The sequence below is a fragment of the Vicugna pacos genome, chromosome 35, assembly GCF_048564905.1.
Source record: "Vicugna pacos chromosome 35, VicPac4, whole genome shotgun sequence".
NCBI lineage: Eukaryota > Metazoa > Chordata > Mammalia > Artiodactyla > Camelidae > Vicugna > Vicugna pacos.
This window is the reverse complement of record NC_133021.1, coordinates 22584479-22612298: the sequence shown is the minus strand read 5'-3', so window position 1 is coordinate 22612298 and position 27820 is coordinate 22584479. Positions and strand designations below refer to the sequence as shown.

At 37.7% G+C, this 27820-nt stretch overlaps 1 protein-coding gene across 6 annotated transcripts; it reads right to left on the bottom strand.

The window, feature by feature from the left end:
* Nucleotides 1-200: 200 nt before the first annotated feature.
* ACBD5 (acyl-CoA binding domain containing 5) lies at nt 201-27096 on the bottom strand. Of its 6 annotated transcripts, none has more exons than XM_072954907.1 (14): nt 26892-27096; nt 25271-25439; nt 21676-21796; nt 19992-20064; nt 18037-18151; nt 17903-17935; nt 14349-14483; nt 13207-13410; nt 11333-11439; nt 10112-10379; nt 8528-8727; nt 7585-7629; nt 7153-7262; nt 201-1864 (listed from the first exon to the last, which is right to left on the bottom strand). In XM_072954907.1, exons 2-14 carry the CDS (start codon nt 25344-25346, stop codon nt 1852-1854), a joined length of 1500 nt encoding a protein of 499 aa, XP_072811008.1. In that variant the 5' UTR covers nt 25347-25439; nt 26892-27096; the 3' UTR covers nt 201-1851. The 6 variants fall into 6 exon arrangements, with proteins under 6 accessions (XP_072811008.1, XP_072811007.1, XP_072811005.1 ...); XM_072954906.1 differs by lacking the exon at nt 26892-27096 and adding an exon at nt 26751-26828; XM_072954904.1 differs by lacking the exon at nt 26892-27096 and adding an exon at nt 26528-26665.
* Nucleotides 27097-27820: the final 724 nt, after the last annotated feature.

Below are 27820 nucleotides of genomic sequence, written 5' to 3'. Positions count from 1 at the left end.
AGCTGTCAATTTAAAATTTTAAATGAGGTTCTTGTTAAACAAAGCGGTACCACTATATCCTATAATTTCATCTTTACTTGTATATACAAGAACTGTGTGCAAAGTGCTTTTCAAACTATAAAATAAAACTTTGGAATAGGATACAAATAGTTATACCTAGGAGTTAGTAGCCCCCAACTGCTTCAATGAATCACAACTGCTTTCATTCTTAATTTGCATCTTATTTATTTACATACTAAGAGAAAAAGCCACCATTTTCTGATACCAGATTGATAGCTAATTTTTGAAAATAATCCCCGATCCACAGGTCTAAGTTTTATTTTCACTTATAATGCAGAGTTACTTGCTTCATTTTTTTTCCTGAAATAAATAGAGGACAGTTTTTAAAAAGCAAATAGTAGTAGATCCCTTGAGACAAGACACATTTTAATCAAGACGGGATTAAAAAATAAAAAACATCAAGTTACCTGTAAGGAAAAAAGAGTCTTAGGAAAAGCAAATCATATTCTTCTGCTTTTTTCTTCAGGTAAACAGAGAACCACCCTCAATACTAGGGATGGATTACTTTCTTATTGAAAACACTCTGAACACATGATGTTAAACTCAACATCATACATACCAAGAATATTTTTTAATTATTTGATACTAAGCCTTTGACTCAGACAAATCTTTAAAGCACAAGGTACATCTACATGAGAAGGTAGTTTAAAAGGTATACAGCAAGAGTCATTCCAAACAAAGCCTGCAAGGATCCAAATGTGGTAGGTTGGTGGGGGAGGGGAGACACTTAAATTTACACCAGTTGGGTATGTCTTGTTCACGTGGAAGCACATGGCCTGCTAGCTTGCAAATCCTTCCAGTACCCTGGTGAAGTAGGTTTATCGCAAATACTACCCCCGAAGGAAAACCTGAGGCACTAAGAGGTTAAGAGTCCAGTCTGTGTAGTTTATCAGTTGCAGAAAAGCGATTTTCATGTGTTTCCTTTTTAACCTTTGTAAAAACAGTATAAATAAGTTTTCATTTTATATCAAAGCACCCTATGAAGCAGAAACAAGATATCCTCAGTTAAAGAAAAATGATTACGAAGGAATCGGTGTATGTGATTGAATACAAATCTTATGCATGATCTGCAGGTTGAGAATACACTGTCAAACCTACTGTAGGCCCCTCTTCATCACTTTCATTAGCAGGTTATGGCCATTCTGTGAATCATTTGTTAAAACTAAGCCAAGTACCTAGGACTCTACTTTGTCATAATGATGCCTGAACACTAACGTTAGAGCTGTGAGCCCAAGAAAGATTACGGGTGGGCAGCCCACGAAGTGGATGGACGTGGAGAAGATCCTTCCAGCCATTTTCTACTCCTTGGCATGGCGCTTCAGTGACTAAGAAAGCAAGCCGATTTAATCTCACTTGAAACACTCCTGCTTTGCATTCTTGCTCATATTTAATTTGGAAAATTAAAAATACCCAGTTACAAATCTGTTGTCATGATCACAACTGTACCTTTGGAAAAGCAGCTTATATTTCTCTATGGGAGATAGTCAGGTAAACATGTTACCAAACAATAATTAAATGTCCTTCAAGTTCAAGGGTGGGGTAAATAAATCTATGTATGCTACTTGTAACCTAGTTGAGACTGATTATTCAAGTATCAGCAATATTAGTCCTTAAAATGTTATCATTTGTGTAGTGCAAAATGTATGTATGTATATATGTACACAAACCAAACTACTGGACAACAAAAAGAAATGTAACCATCACAAACTAGGGTTCTCGTGTGAGCTCCACAATCCATCGTATTCCGAGGTCATCCAGGCCAACAGTCCTCTTCGGCAAGTGTCATGCTCTTCAGTTCAGTTTTCTTTAAAAAGAAAGGCAGAAAAAAAACCAATTTCCTATGAGTATAAATGTAACCTGAAAATGAAACACATCCATACCAAAGAACTGGCTGAACGGTAACACAACAATCATATTCAAATTCAAAATAAGACCGTAAAGTTACAAGTGATTCTTATGAAATTACTTCACATCACTTGGGGCTCAATAGGAAAGATCCAGTTGCAAGGGATGACATTACCAAACAGCTCTGGTTTCTTTTGCAATTGAAGTACAGTTGATTTACAATGTTGTGTCAGTTTCAGGTGGATAGCAAAGTGATTCAATTATACATACATTTTTTTTTCTTTTTCAGATTCTTTTCCATTATAGGTTATTATAAGAAGTTGAATAGAGTCCCTGGTGTTATACAGTAGGCCCTTGTTGCTTATCTGTTTTATATACAGTAGTTTGTATCTGCCAATCCCAAACTCCTAATTCATCCCTCCTCCTGCAACCAAATAGTTTGTAATAAACAATTTAAATGTACATGCCTCCTCTCATAGCTTCTAGATTCTCATCTTTTTCCAGTTGGCTGTTCCACAGTTCAGATATTTGCCAGTTATTCCATAATATCATCAAAAGGAAAAAGTTGTGAAACAATAAAGCGTAATAAAACAACAGACGGTTGATAGATATACAACCTGGACTGTTCATTTAATCAACACACATTATGTATCTGTTACTTTTCAGGCACTCTGCCAGGTACTCGGGATTCAGACGTCCACGAGGCAGGCTCTCAGCCCTCAAGAGAGCTCTCAGCTAATTGATGGGGTGCCAGGGGTACATAATAACCAGCAACTCAGATATGAATAATGTGGCGGTATTAATGACAACAGAGTAAGCTACCAGAAAAGGATGGGCTTGTTAGCACAACACAGAACAATCACAGATGCTCTGAATTCTGCAAAAGGTCTCACTGCTGTAAAATCTCTATACCCTCCTCAGCATTCCAGATGCCACAGTGTCTGAAACTTTCATTATTTATTCTTTTCCTCTGTAGAAATACTCCTATGCAATCTTCTTGGCAGGAGTGGTATTTTAAATAATCAGACCATTTCTTATCCTCTGCATAAATCTTCTAATGTACACCTTGGCAGGAGGGACATTTGAAATAATCAGATGGATTTTCACATAACCGGAGGAGGAGATTACTCATGGCATGAAGAAAAAAGGCCCCTGGAGGAACAGAGTCATGGGTGGTTCCAAAGACTGGCTGCCTGAGTGAGGCTTTAGCAGAAATGCTAGCTGGGAGGTACCTGAACAGTTATCAACACTTCCTAAGTGGGGGAGAGTATAGGTCAGCGGCAGAACATGTTATTAGCATGCATGAGGTTCTGGGTTCAATCCCCAGTACCTCCATTAAAAATAAATAGATAAACCTAATTACCCCGCCCCCTCAAAAATAAAAAAAATAAAAAACACTTCCTAAGAACCCACGTGATGCAAATTGCTATATAAAGTCCTTCGCAGCTTTACCAGAAAGCACACAATCTGGTCTATGAACTCTCCAATCTTCAATGTAATAGGGAAACAGACATAAATCATTATTGCTATCTTCAGAATCTGGGGATGTTTTTCAGGCTTTCAGTGAGATTCTTCTCTCCTTTTTAAAAAAATTAACTTGGAAAATGTAGGGTACAGCCTGACAAAAGAAGAAAAGTTACGCAAAACAACAGATGAGAAAATTGGAGTAACATCCTGCCTTTCCCCAGCCCGCTGAACTCTCAGCCCTGCTGAGAGTCTCTCCTGCCTCACTGGAAGTCTGGGCCTGACTTTCTGGTCCAGGACCACCTTCTCCAGGCTCCACTGAAGAATGTTTCTCCTGAGATCTGCCCCCACCTTATCCAGTTTTTACTGGATAAAAACTGAACACTCATTGTCTCCAAGGAAACAACATGCTGGCAAGGTCATGAATCTGGGCACACTGATAAAGAAAAATGGTTAGAAATATCCTTTCCTTCAAAGTACAGGCATCCTTTGACGATATTGCAGGTTTGGTTCTGGACCACCGCAATACAGTTAATACCGCAATAAAGCAAATCACACAAATGTTCTGGTTTCCTGGTACCCACACTATAGTGTAGTCTATTAAATGTGCCATAGCATTATGTCTGAAAAAAACAATGTACAGACCTTAATTAAAAATTGCTTAATTGCTAAAAAATGCTAACTATCATGTGAGCCTTCAGCAAGCCGTAGTAGGCACATCAAAGATCACTGGTCACAGGTTACCATAACAGATATAACAATAATGAAGAAGTCTGAACTATGTCAAGAATTACCAAAATATAACCCAGAAGCATGAAGTGAGCAAATGCTGTTGGGGAAATGGTGTTGATAAATTGTGACAGAGTTGCCACAAACCTTCAATTTGTAAAAAATGTAGTATCTGCAAAGTGCAACAGTATGAAATGAGGTCTGCCTGGAACAGATTAAGAATAGCCTTGTCGACTGAACGGGTCAGCTTTCAGTTTGTCCCTCGGGGACAATTTTAACAGCAGAATGACCAGGTGAGGTCATCAGGGCCATGTGGTACCACAGGCTCAAGCCTAACAGGAGACAGAGCCGCAGGTGTTGGCTACTCTGCACATCACATACGGAAGGAGTGTTTTTCAGATCCCCTGCAGAGTGATACGAGATCTCTTTTACTTTTAAATTTATATCCTTCTATACTGACGGGGAAAAAAAAAATCAAGCAGCGGACCTTAAGTATTACTTTTGATGTAAAAAAAATCTTTTAAAGCTTACCACAAATAGACAGCCACTTATTTTACATGCGTATAAGGTGATCTCAGTGTGTGTTTGCATCCAGATGCACATACATGAAATAAAATCAAGCTTGTCTGGGGAAGCGGGGTTAGTGGGGTAGAGCTCAGTGGTAGAGCTCATGCTTAGCATGCACAAGGTCCTGAGTTCAATCCCCAGTACCTCCATTAAAAAATAAACCCAATTACTTCCCCCAGCCACAAAAAATCAAATCTTGTTCACAATCTACGGTACCTCAGGTACCATCCTGCCAAGAGTGGGCATTTAGCACATATTTTTTGAAAGTCTCCTACGTGCCAGATACTGTACCAGGGGATGAGGTACAGGATGGCCTTATTATGAGTAGGGCACACCCTCTCCTGGTCACACATCTCCCACCCTAAGAGGATTTCTAGATCTTTCTCTTCATCTCTAACCCAGACCTGTCTTTTCCAAACTAAGCACAATGTCGTCTAATCTTCTTTCCTATAACTGTCCGATTAAAAACTGTTAAGCATTGCCAGATTAAAAAATGCCCTAAATCCCCTCCAGGCCAAAACTTATTTCCAAATCTAATACGGCTCCATCTCCAACCCCAGCTGATCTGTTACACATATAATCCAACAGTACATAAAAACAATATATCCCATCAAAGTGCAGTTGTGCAGCACTAAATAATTTACAGTGTGGAAGGACTATACACCTAACATACACTGGAAAACTTGATAAAGAGTCAATGATAAAAAAGCAGGAAATTAAAAATAGAGGAAAGCTTCTCCATTCAGAGACATCTGTCAACAACTGAAAGGAACACTTAGGAGAAATGGTAATACTTCTGCTAGTAAGGAATGTTAAAAAGAAATAATTTAGAAAAACTGCAATTTTCAGTGACTGATGAAGCAAAGTATAGTTTGTTTTTTGTCTTTAGTAAAGTGACAAGCTTCTTCAACCTTAGGCATGAAATAAATTATTAACCAAAGCAAACTTCAGGGCTTTTTTTGTCCTGTGCTGAATTTCTCTATTTTTCAATCCCTAACTTTCTGCAAAGACAACATGAAAAGGAACTTTGAAATGCATTGCAAAATACGTAAACACCTCCCTTTAGTGTCCCTGCCACTTAAATCTAGCAAAACCACATACTGAAAAAAGGTTTGGTCCTTTTTTCCTCCTCTTTTCAGGGAAATTAAGACTTAAAAACCTGTATAAGCATCCAACCATCACAGGAAAAACATAAAATGTGCGAATAAAGAAAAGAAAGGATTTAAATTAAGGTCTGTATCTTAATAGCTGAAATGACACAAACAAAGATGAAATTGAAAGAGGGTAAACGATACTGAGAAAGTAACTTAAACTTCTGAAATCCCACTAAAGTTTTTGCAAGTGGGCAAAGCATATGCCCAGAACACCGATGTACCAGAAAACGTATTTAGTTCATTTATGAACATAAATCAAACCATCTTAACATAAGCAGAGAACAGGGAAGACTAAACTGATTCAGCCAATGTCACATGCATGTCAGTTTCTCCACTGTAAAGTATTATCACTGGAGAACTTACACTAGTGGGCTGCTTACCCCTTTTACATAAGACAAGGGTAAATGTTTGGTTTTTGCTTTTGTTATCACTTGTAATAGTTAGAAACCTGGGTCCTCTGGTTGAGGAACAGACCTGTAATTATTTAAACTTGTAGATTTTTTAAAATATATTTCTACTGCACATATTTAAGATAGCAATTAAAATCTTACCATTAAATATTCTATATCTCTTTTCTCCATGTGTTGTTACTTAATGGGAAATGGTGATGAAACACTGTAAACATAATCAGTGAGGCCATGAATGACATAAACATTTGTCCATCTGCCAATCCAGGGAAAGTAATTCAGTTTACATAATGTCCAAAAAAAAAAAGCTTTAAAGATTTTCTTGAACCCAAGAGTTTTGGCCTCAGGTTATTCCTAGTCTAGACCATCTCAGGGCACTTTCAAGGATTCCAATCTATTATTGTCAAACTTATCTGAGTTATTTCCTGGCATCCAAACTGGAATTCTGGCCCTCAAGTTAGAATAAGCCCTATTTTTAGAGACAGTCAACCACCAGGATGAAAATTTTCTGAAACGCCAATGTCTGTATTTCTAAGGTACAGAGAACACACCGACATTATTTGTTTACTTATACGTTGTCCTTTAATATTAGCAAAGGGACCAAAATAAACATCAGACTTGTTGAAGAGCACTGTTTCCTCGTAAGACATAAAACTTAAGCCTATAATCACTTTCTTTTGTTGCCTAAATCAAAGGTGTACAAACGCCATCAGACGTTCTCAAGGGAAAAATATTTAAATCTAACAAGTATCTAGAAACCCACCACGTATCATTTCCAAGGTAGTTTCAGTGTCAGGATCGGTACAGAATGCTCAGTATGACAATCCATAAAATGGACCAATCTCCCCAACTGCTGCTGAAAGCTCTGTCTTCTGTAGATTGTAAGAGTTTACATACCACTTTGAACTATAAAACCATAGTGTTACCTTCTCCTTCTTTGATAATATAAATACACCAACCACTGGGCAATAAAAGGCCATATGATAGCAAAAGTTAATGCACCAGGAGACATCTCAAAGGGCCACCAAGACGGTCTCTGAGAAAATAAAATAAGCCAGTCACCAATCTATTACATATTGCACGTACAAACTTAAAAACAGACCTAATTCATAATTTTGAAAATATACAGCTAATAATAGATTTCACTCCTGCTAAAGGGAGGGAGATCATTTTAGAACATAATTCAGTAAGCAGACTTTCAGAAGTACTTCAGACTTACTACAAAACAAACGCACTTTAAACTTCAAAGTTCTAAAGGGTAGATTTCATTTGGAACACTTTAAGGATGTCATAGAATCTAAATTTATTGTAATTTATTTGAAACCATGGCACTTAGATTTAAGACAAGAATTCCTTACCGGTGAAGGGGGCTGATTACTGGTCTGTAATGCTGATGATTTTGCCTATAAATACAAATGAAAGTGATTTAGCTTTGAAAAAAAAAATTCTTTTGTTATTTTTCTAAATAACTTTTTCTATTTTCTTATTTTGTTGTTGTTAAAAGAAAGCTGAAATAATATTCATTTTTGGTTTTTCTGTTAACTGTGCTTTGATTATCATGAAACTCATACTGGCCAAATTAAAAGTTCCTAAAGTTGCTAGCCAAAGAATTATCTTTGACATTTTATGTTTTACAGTTCAAACAATATCAAATTATCAAACTAAAACCTCAAATTAATCTAAAACATTACTTCTTTTACATTCTTATTAAATTGCCTACTCAACATTTCTTATTAATTCCTTAATTTCCACACAACTACCAACTGACAAGCACATTTGAGAACTACAGCCTGGATTATTAAAACTGTAAAAATGTAAAGATTATATAAACAATATCCAAATACCCATAGTGGAGGTCAAATTAAAACTCTACATTTCTCTCTGGCTTGAAAGGTTTGATCCTAAAACTAATTTACAATAAAGAATTGGTAAGTTAGTGTATTACCTCCACAGTATTTTAAAAAGAAGTCAAGACAGAGGACAAAAGGATGACACTTCAGTGATGAACTCTAGGGCATTAGTTAAGGTCTCTTTACTAGTGCCTCACTTTGTACACTATTCAACAGCTCTTACTCCTCTTCCTACCTTCCTGCTAATTTTATATACTGAAAATTTTCTGTAATTTTAAGTGGTATTTGGCTTTTGGGTCAATCTTTTCTGAAATAGTACTTTCAAAAGTAGATCCTTTAAAAACTCATTGAACTGCACTGATGTACGTAAATCAGATTAACACGGATTCCAATGACATGCTGTCTGACCGGATTATCAGGAGAACGAGGTGAGACAAATGTGGAAGCCCACCTGCGAAGCCGTCAGGGTCTCCAGCTTGTGGAGTCTCTGGAGGACGCTCTGCATGTCCTCCTGCAGGCGCATGAGCACAAGAGCAATCTGCTCGTTGAGGCTGCCCCTCGACCCTCTGTCCGAGCCCCAGCGCTCCCCATCACCTCCACTGCCCACTTGCCGACCCTTGTTTCCGTCACTCAAATGCTGCATCCTGTGCCCTGTTTGAAAAGCGAAAGAAGTTAGTTTTAAACAATTCTTATAAAAGCAGAAACGGTGTGTTTTCTTCATTTTCCTCTGCTATTTCTTCGAGATCTAAATCTCCAAAGTGGAGTGGAAGGAATCAGGATGTAAACAAAATAAACTACTGAATTCAAAGAAGTAGACATACACATAAATTTCCATTTACATTCTTACATTTTTTTGCTAAGGTTTTATTTATACTGTACTTAATACAGTCATACATGACTAAATGTACACAAACAATTTGCCCATTTGGGGTACATTCTTAAAAACTCTCTACTAATACAGTAACAAAATTGAAAAAATATGAGGACTATTTCTTTAAAGTATTAAAAGCTACACTAAATGGCCATGTTTTCGTATTTGGTCACTGTAAGCCACCCAAAATGTTTCTGAATGGTTTTTCTTATAAACACCATTATAGAGATGGTGAAAACTCACCACTGCTAAGATTTTGTTGTATATCCAATCACTCTTTTTTCTACACATATATTTGCAGAATTGGCATTATCCCTTATATATAACTTTGTGTCCTACTTTAAAAAAACTATCATGAACGTTTATGTGCATCATTAAATTTTTTTCTAAAAACACTGAAACGGCTACATAAATTCATTTGTATGACCATGAAGTAATTTACTTAATCATTCACCACCTTTAGATAGTTAGAGTGACTCCACATTTTTACGATTACAAATAGCATTGCAATGAGTGTCTTTGGATATAAACTCTTATCCAAATTTCTGTTGATTTAAGACAGACAGAGTCAAAGAAGGGTTACTGGGTCAAAGGATAACAACTCTGTTGTGGTTCTTATTGAGTGTTGCCAAGTTATTTTTCAGAAAGGCTGAAACTGTGTATAAATATTGCAGTGTGTAAAAGGTACCACCATATAACCTTACCCCTGCAGAAACGGAATATCACAAGTTTTTACATGTTTTCTAATATAATACATAGTTTTGTTTTAAATAATAGAAAGAAAATTGTCTACCTCGTTGCCCTTTGGGATCCTAGAACCCTACAGAAGCAAGATTCCCAAAGCTGAATTTGCATCAAACAGTGTTTGGGGTTGTAGGAGAAATGGAATTGGGAGCAATTTGCCAAGTTAAACCCCAAAGAGTACAATGAAATGCTTGATGCATTTCTCAAGAAAACCTCTGCTCTTGCATCAAAAGGAAGTAAATTTTGAAGTGGTCCTTTCTGAACTCAGCTATTGGTCAGACATGGTCAGATGTTATGTCAGGGTAACTTTCAACATTCTCCCTGCAGACTGATAGTCCCTATGCCTCTCCTATCTAGAACCTCCCATTTCACTGGCTGCTTTATAAAGATAGTGAGAATAAGACACAAGTTAATACCCACCTCTCCCTCTTCTGACGTTAGAGAATTCCTCATTTTCCCCAGCCCGTTTCTCACGGTGCGGCGCTCCACTGTTACTCCTGCCGTCTTCTCCTCCATGCTTTACTTCACCTTTTCCTTCGACTGCTTCTGCCTGCACATCCCCAGTGCTGCCATTTCCAGAAGATACTTGAACGTCTTCAGGAAAACCAGAGCTTTCCAAGGGCTGACTGGGATCACCACGCAAGTAATATCGAAATGGCCCACTGTTTGACGTAAAGCTATCTAAAGACTACAAATTTAAAAACACTTAGTTATACAACACAAAGCTTTCATCACAATAGAAGAATGACTGCTTTTGGGGGGGCAATTAGGTTTATTTACTTAGTTTTAAGGGAGGTACTGGGGATTGAATCCAGGACCTCATGCATGTTAGGCAGGTACTGTACTATATATCCTCCCCCTTGAAGAATGACCGCTTTTATAGAGTTTTTTAAAATGTTATCATAGAAAATATTGTTTTTCTAAAAAATTTCAATTTATATTCTGCCTCCCATATGCAGGGAAGAAATGGGGGTGGGATGATTCATCCATGAGCAAAGAACTGAGATGTTTGGCAGTGAATTGTCCTAATGAGTCAGTCATTCATCCAAGAAACATTTAAATTACCACAGCTACTGTATTCAAAAAGCACTGTTAGAATAGGGGATGAGGAAAGAGTGGGGGAAGGATATAAAACCACCAAACATAAATTCAGCTGTCAAAACCAGCCTAGTCCTCATCAGAAAGAGTTGTCAAAGAGATTAAAAAAAAAAATTCATGCACTTTTAATGGTTTTCCAAATGTTAGCTTCCAATACCGAATCTTAATGGAATTTGAAAAGTATTTCCACTCAAAATTTCAGCCCAACGTATTAAAGTCAATGTGAAGAACAGATTTATTTGTTTCAAATTATTCAATTTTCTTCAATTTTAATGTCTCAAACATAGACTAGCATAAGGAGTTCACCTTCTGCCTCCCATCCCACCTCTCCCAGAATATTTATAAATGTAAATACATTAAAAAGTTATAGTATTAAATATTTTTGAATATTCAGGAATTTTATATTTTTTAATTCACAAAAAAAGAAAGACATTTTAGAGCTATGCTTTCAAAGTGGTATACATCTGCTATTAACAGAAGTTATGCACTGAAATCTGATATACCACTTTGAAAACTTACCAATTAAAAAAAGTCATTTTTTACCTCTTCTTGTCCAAATTGCTCCATGGAATCACAGTAAACTTCACTGTCTGAATCACTCGTCAAATGTTGAATTCCTGAAACATCTTCAACATGATCATCATTTATATCTAAATATAAACAAATGCCCACGTAGAATAATTAATTTCTCTGATTGAAGAAAAATGCATTTATTCATCTTCAAAACTGATCAGTTCTCTATTATTTTCATACTGGGAGACAAATTTGATTTACCAAGCCATACTTAATTCTTTTAACTTACAAAAAGTTTAAATTCAGTCATTTTTATTAAAAAGGTTACGAAGTATTTTATCATGAATTATACAAAGACACTGTGCAGACCAAACTTGTAAAAACCTAGTAATTTTATAAGAAAAACCTGACTACCAGCTAGCACGCAAAATTTGGGACACAACTTTGCAAGTTTGATTGTTGTATTAGTTCTTTTTTTCTTTTTTCTTTTTTAACTTCACACCTCTCGGTTTTATTAGAAAATGTTTGCTGGGCTCCACTGTGTGCTGGGCATTGAATGGGTGCGGGCGCCAGGCTGGGGTCCTCCAGCCCTGGCCTCTTTGAGATGACTCCATCCTCCACTCCCACCCCAGACTGAAATATAAGATTTCAAGGTGAGATTCCAGGCCAGGCCAACAAGGCCTTTTCGCCTTTCGGGTGGTAATCAGGAAAAGGGCAACAACAGAAAGCGAGCTCTGGAGGTCTGCAGTCAGATGCAGTAGAGGCCGCATCCGCGGCCCTGCTCGGCCTTTGGCAAGGCACCGCCCTAAGGGAAGGAAAAGAACCTTCCAAGCTATACTTAAATCAGCTTTCCCGCACGACCGCCGCACCTCTTCCCGCCAGCACTACTGCTGGTCCAGAGGCCACAAGGCAGCCTAGAAACCGCACAGCGAGTTGCTGCGACTTGGCGTGTGCGCGGCGACCCACCGGGAGGCAGGTGCGGCAGCGGGAAGGAAGGGCCGGGCCGAGGACGCCTGGCCGGGGCTCGGCTCCGCCTGCTGGAAGGAGCGGCCGGGCAGGTGCGCACAGGAGTGCTCGGTAACGTTTACCGCTGACACGGGCTCAGTACACGTTCGGCAGCGGCCGGAGCTCCCCGCTGCCTACGGACCCGTCGGGGTCTACGTGGACAGCGTCCCTAGTTCCTCAGCCCGGGGGCGGTGCTGTACCCCTCTCCCCACCCTGGGACTCGAGGACCAGGCATCCTGGGGCAGGGGAGAGGCGGGGAGGGGTGGGACCGTTCCGGGAAGGCGGGAGCATCCCAGCAGGGGTGCGGTGGGGGTGTCCCGGGAGGGGAGGCGTAGGTGGGGAGAGGGGAGGCGTAGGTGGGGAAAAGAGGGACGCAGTGGGGGGTCCTCCGCCCCCGCCCGCTGCAGGCCTCACCTCCAGAAATAGTATTTCTAGGTTTCTCCTGTGACTCGCAGCGATGTTAACAACCCACTGTATCCATCCTCTAGGCTCACCTCTAAGAGCTCTAACTTATGAAAAGCCTGTAACTTACCTCGCTGACCAGAGAATAAATGTACAGTAACATTAGAAGTCTGAGTTAAAAGACACATCAGTAATACGAGTAAAAATTTGAGAGATTTCATTTTAAAATGCCATCCAAAAATACAATAAATTGTCTCAAGAAAAATACAAAAGGCCTGGCCCTAATTCAGTCTTTCAAATCTATAAACTCTTACAATATTAGTAAACCCTAAGATCTTACTGAATAAGAGGTTTTTTAAAAATTCTAAACTGTTCTGAAATATCCTAAAATTATTAAAAGAATATTATATTTAGGATATTAAAAAATCCTAAAACTATTAAAAGAATATTTAATTCATAGGAAGGAAGCCGGGGAAACAATTTTGATGGGACAATACCTTGTTGAATGCAGACAGCAGTCTGCCCAGTTTGCTCCAAGTTTTGATCTACATGTTTTACTTCCTCAGCGTCTTTGCCGTCCTGGGAGGAGCTGGCAGGAATGTCCTTCTGTACCCCCTGAACAATGCTGTCTTTATCATAGCCATTAGTGACAACGATTTCCAAATTCTTGTGGTCTGCAGATTTCTTCATCATTCCCTTATCTTGTATGTGAAAATGGAGAGATTCATAAAAGTTCACTGTAGGAAAACTTCTGTACACAATGTTCTAATTTCAAATAGTCACTTCCCCAATCTAACATAATCCCTTTGAAGGGTTTCTTACTTGGATCAGAGAGATGCGGTACTCTTTGAAAAGAAGTTAATTATATGCTGAGAGCTCACCCAAACTGTGTGCTTTAGGGAAAAAAAAAAAACCCAAAACAACAAAAAAACAAACAAAAAACTGCTTTAGTTCCCTGTGAATCTTCTAGAACCCCTTTTAAAGGATAATCTCTCAAGGTGTTTTCACTGTCAGGCATAGGCCAATGGCTCTATGAGACCCTGCCACACAGAGAGGTCTACATGGCCAATACCAAGAGCCTTCGTAGAAGGTATTATTTGTGAGACTTTACTGGAAAGTGAAGGCAAAACTAAGTTGTATGGCTTGTTTTAGTGTCTCTCTGCCTCCTCTTTCTAAAATAATCACCCCAAGAATCACTGGTACTCTTACTCACAAGGCCACCCTAATTCCAATGTTCCCTCTTTATCAGAATTTCTGCCTATATCCTATTCTCTGGAATCCATTCTGTTCTTGACAAGATACTGAGAGTTTAACTGTGTCTCTTCTCCTTGGTAGCATATGCATAGTCATACTGGAAACCATACCTTAAATGAATACATGTCTAATGCACCATTTCCGGCATCACGATCAGAGGAGTGGCCTCTTTCTGTTAGCCTTCAATGAACATCTATCCATCTATGCACAAGGCTGGCTATCCCTGAACTCTGTAGTTAGAGCCTCTTACAACACAATAAACCTAGTGAACAGCCCACATCCCACTGTGTGGACTAATCACACACGGTGCCAAATCAGTGCAAACCTCTCCATGGCCTCTCATCTTAGTTAATGTAAAATTATTAGCCCGTCATCCGAAGGTTACCATTATCACATTGCTCTGCTCCTTTTACTTCTTCTTGGGCCTCTTCTTCCTCAGACTCAGCTCCACTATCGCTGCTTTCAGCTTTACCATTAACAGTTTTGGCATTTGGAGTAGAAGTCAGAGCATTACCAAGATCTAAAATACGAAATGACCACTTAATCTTTAATGCTGTAATATACAATGATGTTGATATTTACAAACAATTCTGTAATCACACATAACTAATAAAATAATCTTGAAGGAAAAAGTTAGAATTTTGATATATAATTAATAATATTATTTTCTTTGACTGTAAATATACATACACTACATAAATGCCTCCAGTTAGCTACAACAAAATGATAAAGCTATCTTAAATCCTTTCCGAACAAGGCAGAGGATAAATTATTTTTAAGGTAACATCGACCAAAATGTAAAGTTAGAGATGATCTTCTTTATATGCAGTAAATGAAGAGACAGGTGCTATATGCTAGCATGCTGAAAACATAAATATCTTTGACCCTAAAAACAATCTTATCAATATTATAGTTGGATTACACTTAAAAGTTTTTACCCTTTTATTGCCTTTAGGGCTTCAGGTGCATAACTTCCATTATTATCTCTTTACATTTAAGCTTTTTTTTTTTTTTTACTTTTAAAAAGCATCATTAATGTGGTCAATCACTTAAAAAGGCAAAACGTCCTATTACCTAAACTCATAAACTCATCTTGAGAGTAAATACATTGGAACTCCTCAAACATTAATATGGATAGGAATCACCAGGGATCTAGCTAAAACGCAGATTGTGATTCAGCAAGCCTGGGGCAATCTAAGATTGTGGTTTCCCATAAGGCTCCCTCCCATGTGATGCCAATGCTGTTGATTACTGGACCACATTTTGAGATACAGAGAATTATATTTCCATTAACTCTTTGAGATACTGAAAGCATCCATAAGTAGCTTTTGGCCAAAAACAATTGTCTTCCCCCACAAGCTTCTGGGCCTTAATTTTCAATTATATAAGTCTATTTTGGGAATCTCCATTCATCTTAAACAGTCAGGCCTATATTCTTAAGTCTCCCTAAATAACGGAACTAATGAGTAAAAATTCAGCTCTCTCGTAGGCATTGTGCTCTATCTGAGAACCATGATGGCAGCACACCTTCTCAATCTCCCTTACTCTCCCTCAACAACCAGAAAAGGCAAGAATAACAACTGACGAAAAAATAAAAATAAAAAACAGAAACACCCACCACCCAGACACCTTCAACAAAACAAAGCGACAGGGAAACCCCTCAAATCCCCATCAAATGGATGGTTGTAGCAAGACTACATGACAGCAACAAAAGTAGCATCATAGCAGCTCTGTGATGAGAGTTGCAGAAAGCACTCAGAATTACTAATAAGCCCTACTCAGCATCCAAACATCCATGTGGTTCACCATGTTAACAGACTAAAGGACAAAAGCCACATGACTATCATAACAGATGCAGAAAAAGCACTTGACATACATAACCCAACACTTTCACAAATACAATGCTGAAGGAACTGAGAATGCAAGAGGATTTCCACAATCTGATAAAGCGCATCTTTAAAAACTCACAACTACAATCATACTTAATGTTAACAGACTGAATGTTTTGTTCCTAAAACAGGGAACAAGACAAAGATGTCTGCTTTTGCCCACTCTATTTAATATTGTACTGGAAGTTCTAACTAGGGCAATCACGCAAGAAAAATAAATAAAAGGTAATCAGTCTAGAAAGGAAGTAAAATGATCCCTGCAGATGGCATGCTATTATTGTACATAGAAAATCCTCAGTAATCCACAAAAAAAAAAACATTTATTAGAACTAATAAATGGTTCAGCAGGGTTGTAACCTACAAGATCAATATATAAAAATCAATTGTTTTTCTATAAGCTACCAATGAACAACCCAAAAATGAAATCAGAAAACAATTCAATTACAATAGCAGCAAAAAGAATAAAATACCTAGCAATACATTTGACAAAAGAAGGTATAAAAACTAAACACTGCAAATAAAAACACATTGCTGAAAGAAATGAAAGAAGATCTAAATAAATAAGTGGAAGACAATATCGTTGAGATGACAACACTCCCCCAAATTATCTACAATTCATTGCAACCCCTAACAAAATCCCAGCTGGCCATCTTTGCAAAAATTGACAAGCTGATTCTGAAATTCAAAGAAACGCAAGGGATCTTGAAAAAGAACAAAATTGGACAGCTCACACTTCCTGAATTCAAAACTTATTATGTATAAATATTCTGAAAACGCTCATGTGACATAGATACTCTGTTCTACTGGGCCTAAAGGGCTACGTTTAACAAGATTCTTTGTTTAAAAAAAAACCCCAAGATTGCAAACTGTCTTGCAATTTGGTAATATCTTACAGAATTGGAAACACCCATCGAACGCCTGCATCCTTTAATCCAGAAATTACATTTCTAATATAATTTCTTACAGCTATATTTCCACATATATAAAATGACATCTGTACATGGTAACTTTCAGCAACATTGTTTGAAGACCGGAAGAGGAAACAATCTAAATGTCATTAGAATGGTACAGGCTAAATAAATTACAGTATAAGGCCACATTCTCACAACCCTTAATCTAGATACGATTTGAAATCCAGAGTTTTCTAATTTTGCAAAAGTCATATACTATACATATTGTATATTATGTAACACCCTCAACAAAGTCTAAGGCAGCTGTCACTAAAAAACGTAAATAAAGATTTTTGTAGCAAAACATGTAATAGTCAAACAAAATAGGATGAAGACTTAAAATAGCCTCATGTTATTTCAGGTCAAGGTTTGCTTCTCAAGTTCATGTTAGGATGGGTTCTGGTGCCAAATGAGTTATCGAAAGAGCTTTATCAAGCTTTGTGAATTTTTTAAATTATAGCTAAGGGATTATGAATCTGAGCCTTTATCATTTCTCCCTCTTCCTTGTTTTTATAATTAACTGTTTAAACACTTAAACACTTTTAAAAAGGACTCTTATAGGCTCATTTCACTCTGCTTTCTAAAACAATTTAAAGAGCAAATTTTTAGAGTTAATACCAGCAAATCTGCAGATTATTCAGCTCCACTAATATGTAAAAGATAAACCTTTCTTTACTGAGAACATGAAAACAGAATTCTAAAAAAAAAAGACCCAGCTACGTGAAGTCACTGATGTCTTGTTTCAGCTAGCTACACTAGAGTTAAACCACACTATAAACATATTTACTTAAAATTAGCTAGAAAGTCATTTCAGCCATAGCATTGCTAATATAATTCATAAAGCAAACTAGAAAATATGAAATCATAAAAATAAAACCATGAGTTCTGCTACAGTTTTGCATATAAGTGAATCACTTGTCATGTTTTAATAACCTAAAGGTTAAAAATTAGGGTTTATAATATTTTGGAACTTTATGCAATGTATTTGCTTGGAAAGAAAACTCTTGAGTGACAAGCTCATAAGTTATATAAGTTTGTGCAGCGGTCTTTCGGCACATAGACTTTAAAGAAAAGTTTTACATGGATTTCATTATTCCTACCTTCTAAGTATTTAGAGATTTTCTCCAGTCGGACTGGCATGTGAAAGTAAAAAAAAAATTAGACATATAAATAAATATTAATGCATGCATAATGTATCAGTTGCTGAATTAAAAACTAGGTTCAAGAGCCCAACCTGAGGTTAAATCAGAACTTCTGCCACTCTTTTTGTCCTCCACAATTTCATAAAATGGACCAATGACATGAAGCAGTTCTTCAACTTTTTCAGTCATGGGCATAGTTTCAAGAATCTGTAATCAAAAGAAACAGAGCTTGTGAAAAGGAAATATGAATGTGATCCACACTAGCACCAAATAATATAATATCTATAATTTATTGGTAACTTTGAGATCTGACGTTCTTTTATAGACTCCTCAAAGTATCCATGTTAATTACTTACTTAACACATATACTCTCTTAGAAAAATCTCAAGTATATTAAAGATTTCAAAGTGTTCTCATTTTGAAAACTATTTCACATAAGCTTTGTGTAAAATTTTACACAACAATCCAAAGATTGTGCATTAAACACTAAAGGTACTAATGTTAAATAAAATAGAAAATTTGAGGGTTAGAGTAAAATTATTCTGTCTGTGTTTTTAAAAGGGTATTCACATAAAGTAGGAAGTGGTAACCACTCTTCGACACCTTCATGACTATGGGCCGGCCAATTTCGAATCATCACATTTAAAGAGCAAAGTAGATTAACTGAAAACGCATTCAAAGAAATGGCCATCAGCTGGTGACTGTCAAAAAAAAAAAAAACAGTATTTCTAGATCTGGAGTATTTTGTAGATATTAAAAAGACAAAAATTAGCTGTATGTGTGCTGACTGGAAAAATATAAAATCTGTTTACAGGCAAAAAGCGAACTGCTGCATAGTGTGTTTAATACGATACCATTATTGGTTTTCTTCCTTTTTTTAAATAATAGGATGTGTATGTCTTTTCTAAGTCTACAAAACACAATTAAAATTACTATTAAAGAGTTAAAATGGAGGGAATGAAGAAAGATTATAAGAATATTCAAGGTAAAGAAAACAGAGTGTTATCAAGCCAAAGCTTTAGATTATCTTTCTCCCTCTGCTTTTGAAAGGCTCCTTTGTTGTGCTTTTATGTTGTGTCTGTATGTTGTGTTAACATCTAGCTAACAGCCAAAGAACTAAGCTCTGACTTCTGCTATAAAGTCCAGTAGATAAGAAAAGTGTGAAAAATGTAAAAAAGGGCACAACTTTGAGTAGTGTAGAAGAAAATAAAACAAAACAAAATAAATTAGTCTGAATCTATCAAAAAAAATTACTACAGAGATTAATACTGTCAAAGCATCTGGCAAAAAACTATTTCTTTTTACAGATTTTCTTTACATTCAACTATATTTAAGGTTATCAAACATCTAGATTTCAGAACTTTGGGATCCATCTCCAACATACAGTCCTTTATAGAAAGGCACTAAAATTATATTAAAAATCCATGATTTCTTCATTAACTTGCTCTTTAAAACAATTCCTTGAACAGGAGAGCTAGTTAATAAAGAATGCCCTCCTTACAAGTTACCAGAGAAACTAGAAGCATCCTTAACTTATTCTGCTTCTGCAGGATCTTTGCATTCACAGAAAAATGCTTATTACTAAGAAGCGCAGTGGCAGGAACATCTCAATTTATGAGTCAACTCTTGTCTGAGGACACTGTTGGGCAGTCTTGTCACCTGTTTCTCATAAATAGTTTCAAAGCAGATATGTTTTCAAGACAGCCCAGGTACTTCCCAGACTCCTGAGCACGGGAAATCATTATTTTAAAAGATTCCGATTTATGTATTTTCTACAGAAGTCAACTACAGAGAAAGGGAAGATGAAAAAAATTAAAACAAAATACCATGTCACCACAATGTGACATCTTAAGGAAAAAACACTTACCTTACGATGAACTTTGATGAGACAGATAAAGCCAAGATAAATTCAGTAATCTAGATTTTATATTCTAATATATTACAATCTCCTTGCTCCTTAAAAAAAGCGGCTAGTTTGCCTGATAACAAAACTGAATCAAAGTCGCTCTGAATATTTTTATTTTCTATTATGAATTATTTTCCATACCTTTTTCATTTCTTCAACATATGCAATCATGGCTTCCTCTTTGGTCATATCACCCAATGAACTCCAAGCATCCCTGGAAATAAAAATATCCAAATAATAAAAAGACACCTGATTTCAGTTGCTCAGAATATAATTTAGAGTTAATGCTATAGGGTCACTATTTTAAAACTGGCTTTACTTAAAGCTATATCAATATTTCCAGAAGATTTCTTGAAATGCACCACCTTGAAGAATAGTATCATTGTGAATAAAATGGCAAATTAAACAGTATCTAAAACTAGTCAGTATAAAAACCTACCTAAAGACCATAGATTATTGAGACCAGATTACATACACTCTAGACCATGCAGGCTACAGACTGTTTATAATTATCTGCTAAGAACTCTTTAGAAGTCTTTCTACCATTATAAGGAACAGTGACAAAAACGACCATTTTAGAAAACTCTACATGAACGGTCACAGTCATGTTTCAAAGGAACAGAAGTTTTGGTTAATTTAAATAAGAATCTAACAGACACTTGAACAATGGAGGGGGGAGGGTATAGCTCAAGAGGTAGAGCGCATGCTTAGCATGCACAAGGTCCTGGGTTCAATACCCAGTCCCTCCTCCAAATATAAATGAGTAAGTAAAATCAATTAAAAAAGGAAGAAAGGAAAAGAAAAATGGAAAAGCTTTCTTGCTTCTAAAAACACAAAAATGTGAGGGACAGGAGAATTTCAAAGCCTTAGATAATGAGAAGAGTTCTTTGAAATTTTTGCCTAAAAGGAAAACCTCTCTTTTTTATAGGTATTTTCCAGAGCAGTTTAACTCCAGCAAAGGTCAATTCTGAGGACAATCATTAAGTAAATAAATAAATTTTCTTCAAACAGATTGAATAACATATTGCTATTCCATTTAACCTATTATTTTGTGACTATTCATAAAGATCTTAGAGGAAAGCACAGGATTAAGAAATCCTCAAAGGAGTTTAAGGACTTTCAATATTGGGTAAGGAAACTTAGCCATCAAGACACACAGCTTAATTAATTGGTTTCCTTGGCCAATTAGCATACTCTGTTCATGAGGTACATGGCCTACATTAGACAACGTCAGATGTCTTGTTAGACATCTGTCAAGTCTTCAGTAGTGTGCAGAACATCAAATGTTAGTCAACTGGAAAAATGGCAGAGGTACTGTGTGATTCTTTTAAGTATATTAAAGATCAAATTTCTACTCGAGTACAGGGGGACAGGAGTGACAGCTTAGATAAAAAGTTAGTCTGGCAGACTTTGAGTCAGGCTCCTAGTTATTTATTATCTCAAAGTCTCAAAGCAAACAATGTCACCTAACAAGCAAGTCATTATTTTTCCTGGCAGGTAAAAGATGCAGGAGAGTTTGTTTCTTTAACTTAGCAGGAGTTATTCTTGGCATAAAGAAAAGGCAACACTCCATAAAAGGAAAAAGACTACCTGAAAATGCTTTTTGATCTTTGATACAAATACCCCTTTTGGTTTTATTGTTTCCCTCTTTTCCCTAAGACCTTCCTTTTTGTATGAAATTGTGTCAAGAGCAGAGAGGATAAAAATGTACCCAGTACCCAGAATACTTTATGCACAAAATAATACATAACCACATAAATAACAGTCATATGGTAATTATGTCATTAAACTCAAAATTCTTTCATAGCTCTCTATATAAAGTTACCATTTATATCTTCCAATAGGATCCCAGAATGCAGGCCTTGATAGTTTACAGGGTCCTTCAGTTGCCTGCTTATAGAAGCTATAGAACTTGAGCATCATTTCATTTGTCGGCTGGAATGAACCTATTGGAAACATACATTAAGTAAGATCACTTGGAGAATACAATTGATGATCTATTGCTATAAATTAGCTTAGCTATACTAATAGAGATTTTTAATATTTCATTAACAGTTCAGGTTATTTTACTATTTTACATAAAAAAAAACAAATGGCTCAGTTAGTTTCTTTATTCCTTTGATTTAAAAAAAAACTTTGAGATTTTACACTTTAGTAACAATATCTAACACAGTTCAACAAATAAAAGAATAAATAAGTAAACATTTGGTAGGTGTAATCAAAATAATGGTGAATGTCAGTAAAAAAACAAATAAAAAGTTAAATGTATATTCTGCCTAATAAAATTGCAACAGTAAGAAATTCAACTTCTCATGGCCAAATTTCCAGTTTCTGAATGGATTAGGAACTTTGGCTAAAGCCAACCAGTGTGTACTGTGGTAGAAAAAGAGTTAATCTAAGATAAAATGGATTTCTCATTTTCTACCTCCATGGTTTTTGCACACATCAATTTTTTGAGGATTAGTCTTCATATATGTTTCTAGCATATCAATAAACTTTTTTATGTTTAAAAATTTCAGATTGCGGGGAGGGTATAGCTCAGTGGTAGAGTACGTGCTTAGCACGCACAAGGTCCTGGGTTCAATCCCCAGTACCTCCATTAGAAAAATAAATAAATAGACAAACCTGATTACCTCCCCACTACTTCAAGAAATCTTTTAACAATTTTTTAAATATTTGTGTAAACAAAGAAAAAATTCAGATTGTATGAATGAGTGCTATAAGTTACAAAACTTAACAACAGAAAATTTGAAATATGTTTTATGATAAATAACTGGCTAAATAATTATGATGTACAGATACAATGGGATTATTGATAGATACCCTTAAATATTTTATTGTAGAAAATATTAAAAAATGGCATGAGAAAAGCTTCATAATCTACTATAAAGTAAGAATAAAACAGCAGTTGAAAACAGCACATCCGGGGGGAGGGTATAGCTCAGTGGTAGAGTGCATGCCTAGTATGCAAGAGGTTCTGGGCTCAATCCCCAGTACTTCCACTAAAAAATTAAATAAAAAAACCTAATTACCTCCCCCACTAAAAAAAAAAAAACTAAAACAGCATATCCAGCACAATCCATTTTTGCAAAATAAGTACTTACATACATAAAAAGCAGAGTAGAAGAAAACACATCAAAATGTTAAAAGATGATGTTCGCTAAATCATAGGCATACAGATTACTTCTATTTTCTTTTCTGCTTCTTTGTATTTTTAAAACATTTACATTTGGTATGTATTACTTTTACTCCAAAGTGTATTATAAAGGTAAAAATTAAAACTGTAAAAAGATATTTTTAAAACTTCATAGATTGCATAATAAACTGATAACATGTAGTAATCAAAAGCAGTAGTTTATAAACATTGTGAAAATTACCACACAGACAAGCTAAAAGCTGGTGTTTCAGGTTTGGCCCAGGGTGAATAATTAAATCCAAAATTACAATGAGAATTATCTATACAAAATATGATCATTTAGGAGTATCCATTAGATACAGTGTTTCAATGATATAGTCCTTCTTTATATAGCAGTAGGGGAAAAATATGAAGAAACTATAGTTAAAAATAGCTACCTATTTAAATAACACAAATCTAAATTTAAAACATCAAAAGCACCATAATGACTTCAGTAAGTCAATCAACTAAGATTGAAGTTTATTGGTTAAAGTGAATAATATATGCATTAGGTTATAGCAAAACCTAGCAATATACCTTGAATATATGCCACTGGATAAAGAAAAATCTCTGTCCTCAAGTTGCTCACACATAATATATTTTATCTATATGTGTTAAAAATATTATATATAAAATCAGATTTTTAAAGGCCAAGGGCATACCAAACACAGATGCTATAGGATTCTATAACCCTGAGCCATAAATAAAGATTAAGCAATAAGCAAAAAAATCAAAAATCAAAAAAACTATCAGATCTTACTCTTTGCAAAATAACCCAGGACAGATGACACAACTTAAAAAGTTTTACTATAAAAATATTTAAGAATTCATTATAATAGTAGTTCTGCTTCAATTAGTATCAATTTAGTTTCAGGGGTAACAGTACAGTACTGAATACTGACCAACACAGGTGTCATTTGGCCATGTTACCTTAACTTTACAATACCTTCTTAAATGTTATATAAATACAAACTGTATTTATACTTACAGGAGTTTCCTAAAAAGTGATACATGACGTCAACAAAGATAGCACAGTAGAGACATCAAGTCTCCTGTTACCAATTTTCAAAAAAAATAGAAAAATGTGTGGTTTAGAAGTAAGGATGAAGGTACATCTTAAACAAAACTCTTTTAGAAGTATGCCTTCCTATAAACTCTCTTAATTAGGCATTCAAAAAATCAATAACTAAGTAAGTTCTTATACTAATTCTTTACATTTTGTTCATTCACTCTTCTTTTTCAATCCCTCTGAACTTAATGAATTTTTGTTAATGGTACTGAACATTCATTACTTGGCTAAATGATAAATTAATGAAAATAGAGAACACAATATTAAATACTACAGTAATATATTAGTGTTGTATTCAGTTAGTTTTACACTCTGGTACAATGGTAGTACTTAAAAGCACCATTAAAACTACACGTTTATACGAAAAATAATTCATATAATGCAGAAAGATATGACATGAAAAGCAAAAGTCTCCCTCTCCAAACCTCTCCACAGAAAACAATATTTGAATAATGGCCTCAAACTTCTCAACACTGGTCAAAGACATAAAATTACAAATTCAGAAAGCTCTGTAAAATCCCAAACGGGATAAATATGAAGAAAACCATACCAAGACAGATCATAATCAAACTGCTGAAAACCAACGATAAAGAGGAAAAATCTTGAAAGAAACCAGAGAATAGGTTAAATATAAAAGAACTCCAGTGACTTTTCACCCAAGTTGCAAAGGTCCAATACGAGCATAAAAAGGAGAACACCTAGTGAACACTAGTACAGTTGAATGGGGTTTTTTTTTCAAGTAGTAAATATGTATGCTTTTTTAAATAAGAAATTGTTTTACAAACGAATATAATTGTTCTTTCCTTTCTCTCCTTTCATATCAAAAGTTTTTAAAAGACTTAAAAGTAGACTTTATGAGTATGCAACACCAGGCATCCCCATGCCAGATTTCTTTTAATATATCCAAATCCGCAGTCATTAAGTGACAAGACTTTTCTTTCCAACAATATACACTACTTAAAATCTGGATAATATATTTGTCTCTGGTTTGAAAGATCAGCAGGCAACTAATTCACAACCGATACCTCCCCTCCAATTCCATTCCTTTTCAACCCATAAAAGAAGTACGTTAAATAAGCAAGATTAGAAGCAGAAAGGTTAAAGAAGGTGGATTAAGAAAACTGGGGCCTCAGGCCTCTGTAATAGGCTTCTTCAGCGGGGACCCAGCGCGCGTACCATTTTTCGGCAAACTCTGGATCACCTTCACCGCTGCCTCAAATCTGGTTTCATGCACGGATCTCGTGTCCGCCATCTCCAGCCGCCAGCGCCGGCCCCGGTCCCAAGGTCTGTCGGGTGGAATCAGGCAGCAGCAGCAGCACCAGCTTTCCCAGGAGCCTGCATGAAACTGGAACATGGAGCGCAGCCGCGGATCAACATGACCAAAGGGGAGGAGGACCTGGAGCGCAGCTGGTCAGTTCGCCGTTGCCCTGCCCTATCCAGCCCACACAGACCGAGATGGCCCGGTTCCTTCCTCCTCCCCGGGGCGTGACCAAGGCCGGGGAGCCGGGCCGCCAAGACAGAAAACAACTCACCGAGAAGAAAAGCATCTCTAGAAGGCAGAGGGGCCCCGGCCACCGGCGGTCGCGGAGCCGCTCTCCCACCCGCCGGACCCTGGCGGAGCAACCACACCCCCCATCCCGACTAGGTCGGTCTGTCTGTCCGCGCCCTCCCCGCAGCCCCGCCCCAGAGCCTCCCGGGGACCCCCTCGCCGCCGCCGCCGCCGCACAGCAAACTCCACCCACCCGCCCTGCGGCCGCGGCGATGACGCGCTCTGGCTGTCTGTCCCCTGAGGAGGGCCGGAGAAGAGGGAAAAGAAGAGCAGGGAGAAGGATCGGCGGAGAGCCCCGGGCTCGCTGTCGGAACAGGCCGGACCGATGTGTCCGCGCCCGCGTAGCCGACGCAGGGTGGCAGCGCACTTGGGAACAGTAGGGCAAAAAAAAAAAAAAAAAAAAAAGACTGTGGTCCCCAGCGCCTGCCATTTCTTAAGTTAAGGTTTGAGAAACGTGACAGGACTTAAGCAAAGAGCTTTAAATCCGGAGAGGCTTGGTGCGAACCTTAAGTTCTGCCATTTAAATTCTGTTGCTGTCCTCTCCAGTGGCAATCTTTATATCACCCTAGAGGGTAGATGAAAGGATTAGGGATGCTGGATGGAGGTGCTTAGCAGTGCTTGGCTAGCAGGTCTTCGACAGCGTTAGTCGCCCCGAGACAAGGACGTCCGGGCAACAACCCAAGGAGAGGGGAGGTCGCCCGCTACTTACACTGGGCTGGGGGAGGGAAAGTACCTTCCTCGGCACCACCCTCGACATCGAGCCCCAGGGAGCCGTGCACAGTATAGCGCCAGCCCGACCTAATGGGCGACAGGGCGTGGGGGAGGGGCGGACGAGGGACCAGTAAGGATGGTCAACCCTAGGAATGGGTACCCTGGGCCTTCACCTTTCTAGCACCTCGCCCCGCGTCCTCGGGCATCTAGGAAGCGCCCCCAGGTCCACCGCGGGGGCACAGCTATGGGTTCTGGGGGTGGAGTCCTGCAGCCCGGAAATCCCAGAGTCGCCATGTCGCTTTTGTCACTTCGGGATGGATTAGGAGGGTGACTAGTCCAAATCTAGGCGCAGACGCTAAATTACTCTTCCCTTGGAGCCGCAGTGCCGGCATTTACCTTGGTATTGCCGGGCAAGGCCTGTCCGGTAAGGTCCCCGACGCCCACCCCTCGCCCTGCCCCCGCGGACTTGTGGGAAATGTAGTCCCCGCACCGCGGCGCTTCCGGACTCCGCCCTCGGGCGGCCCACGTTCCTCCCACCTGTTCCGGTTCGGTTTCTCCGTCCCGCAGACGCTGGAGGCGTAGCGACGGAAATCCCGCCTTCCCACTGGCTTGCACTTTGTGGTCCCTGAAAATATCGCGTCGGCTTCCAGCCAAGAGGGGCAGATCCTCCGTGGTGTCTTTCAGAGGTATCCTCGTGTGACTGGACTTGGATCGGAGAACTTGGGGTTTAATTTCTTGCTCCTGATTCTGACTCTGAGGTCGTGTGCTGTTATATTACCTCAGGTAGTAAAGACTACGGCTTACTGCGTGCCTGATACTTGCCAAGGGTATATGTATTCCAAAAACGCTGTAGGCTGTTTACGAAAGTGGAAATTAAGGCATGTTAAGTGATTTGCCCAAAGTCCAGTAGCACTAAGTGGGGGAGTAAGTAGCAGAGCCTGGAGTCAGTTAGTCAAAAACACTCTTGCTTAAAATCTTGAACTTTCTACAGGACACCGAAGTGTAAGAGACTAACAGTTTTTTCTAATTTATTCAAACCAGGGAGATTTTATGTGTTTAAAATCTACTGCTTCCTCTTTTTGTTTTTATCTATTTTTACTTTTAATATTTTTATTCATTATTTTATTTTGGTGGGAGTGGGGGAGGTAATTAGGTTTATTTATTTTTAGAGAGGGTACTGGAGACTGAACCCAGGACCTCGTGCCTGCTAAGCATGCACTACCACTTGAGCTATACCCTCCCCCCTCCTCTACTCTTGTTTTGCCCTTTTATTAGAGACCCTTTTCAGTTCCAGTCAGTCTTGAATACTTACAAAATGACACGGGTATTCATCTCATGTCCAGGACTTCCTTTTGACAACTCTTCGTGAAGCTTATGCAGTAAGCCGATTTACAGTATACAAGTCTTTAGGAAATGATGAATGAGAATTTTTCTGCCAGTGATTTCTGTTGTATTTCCGTTTGCTG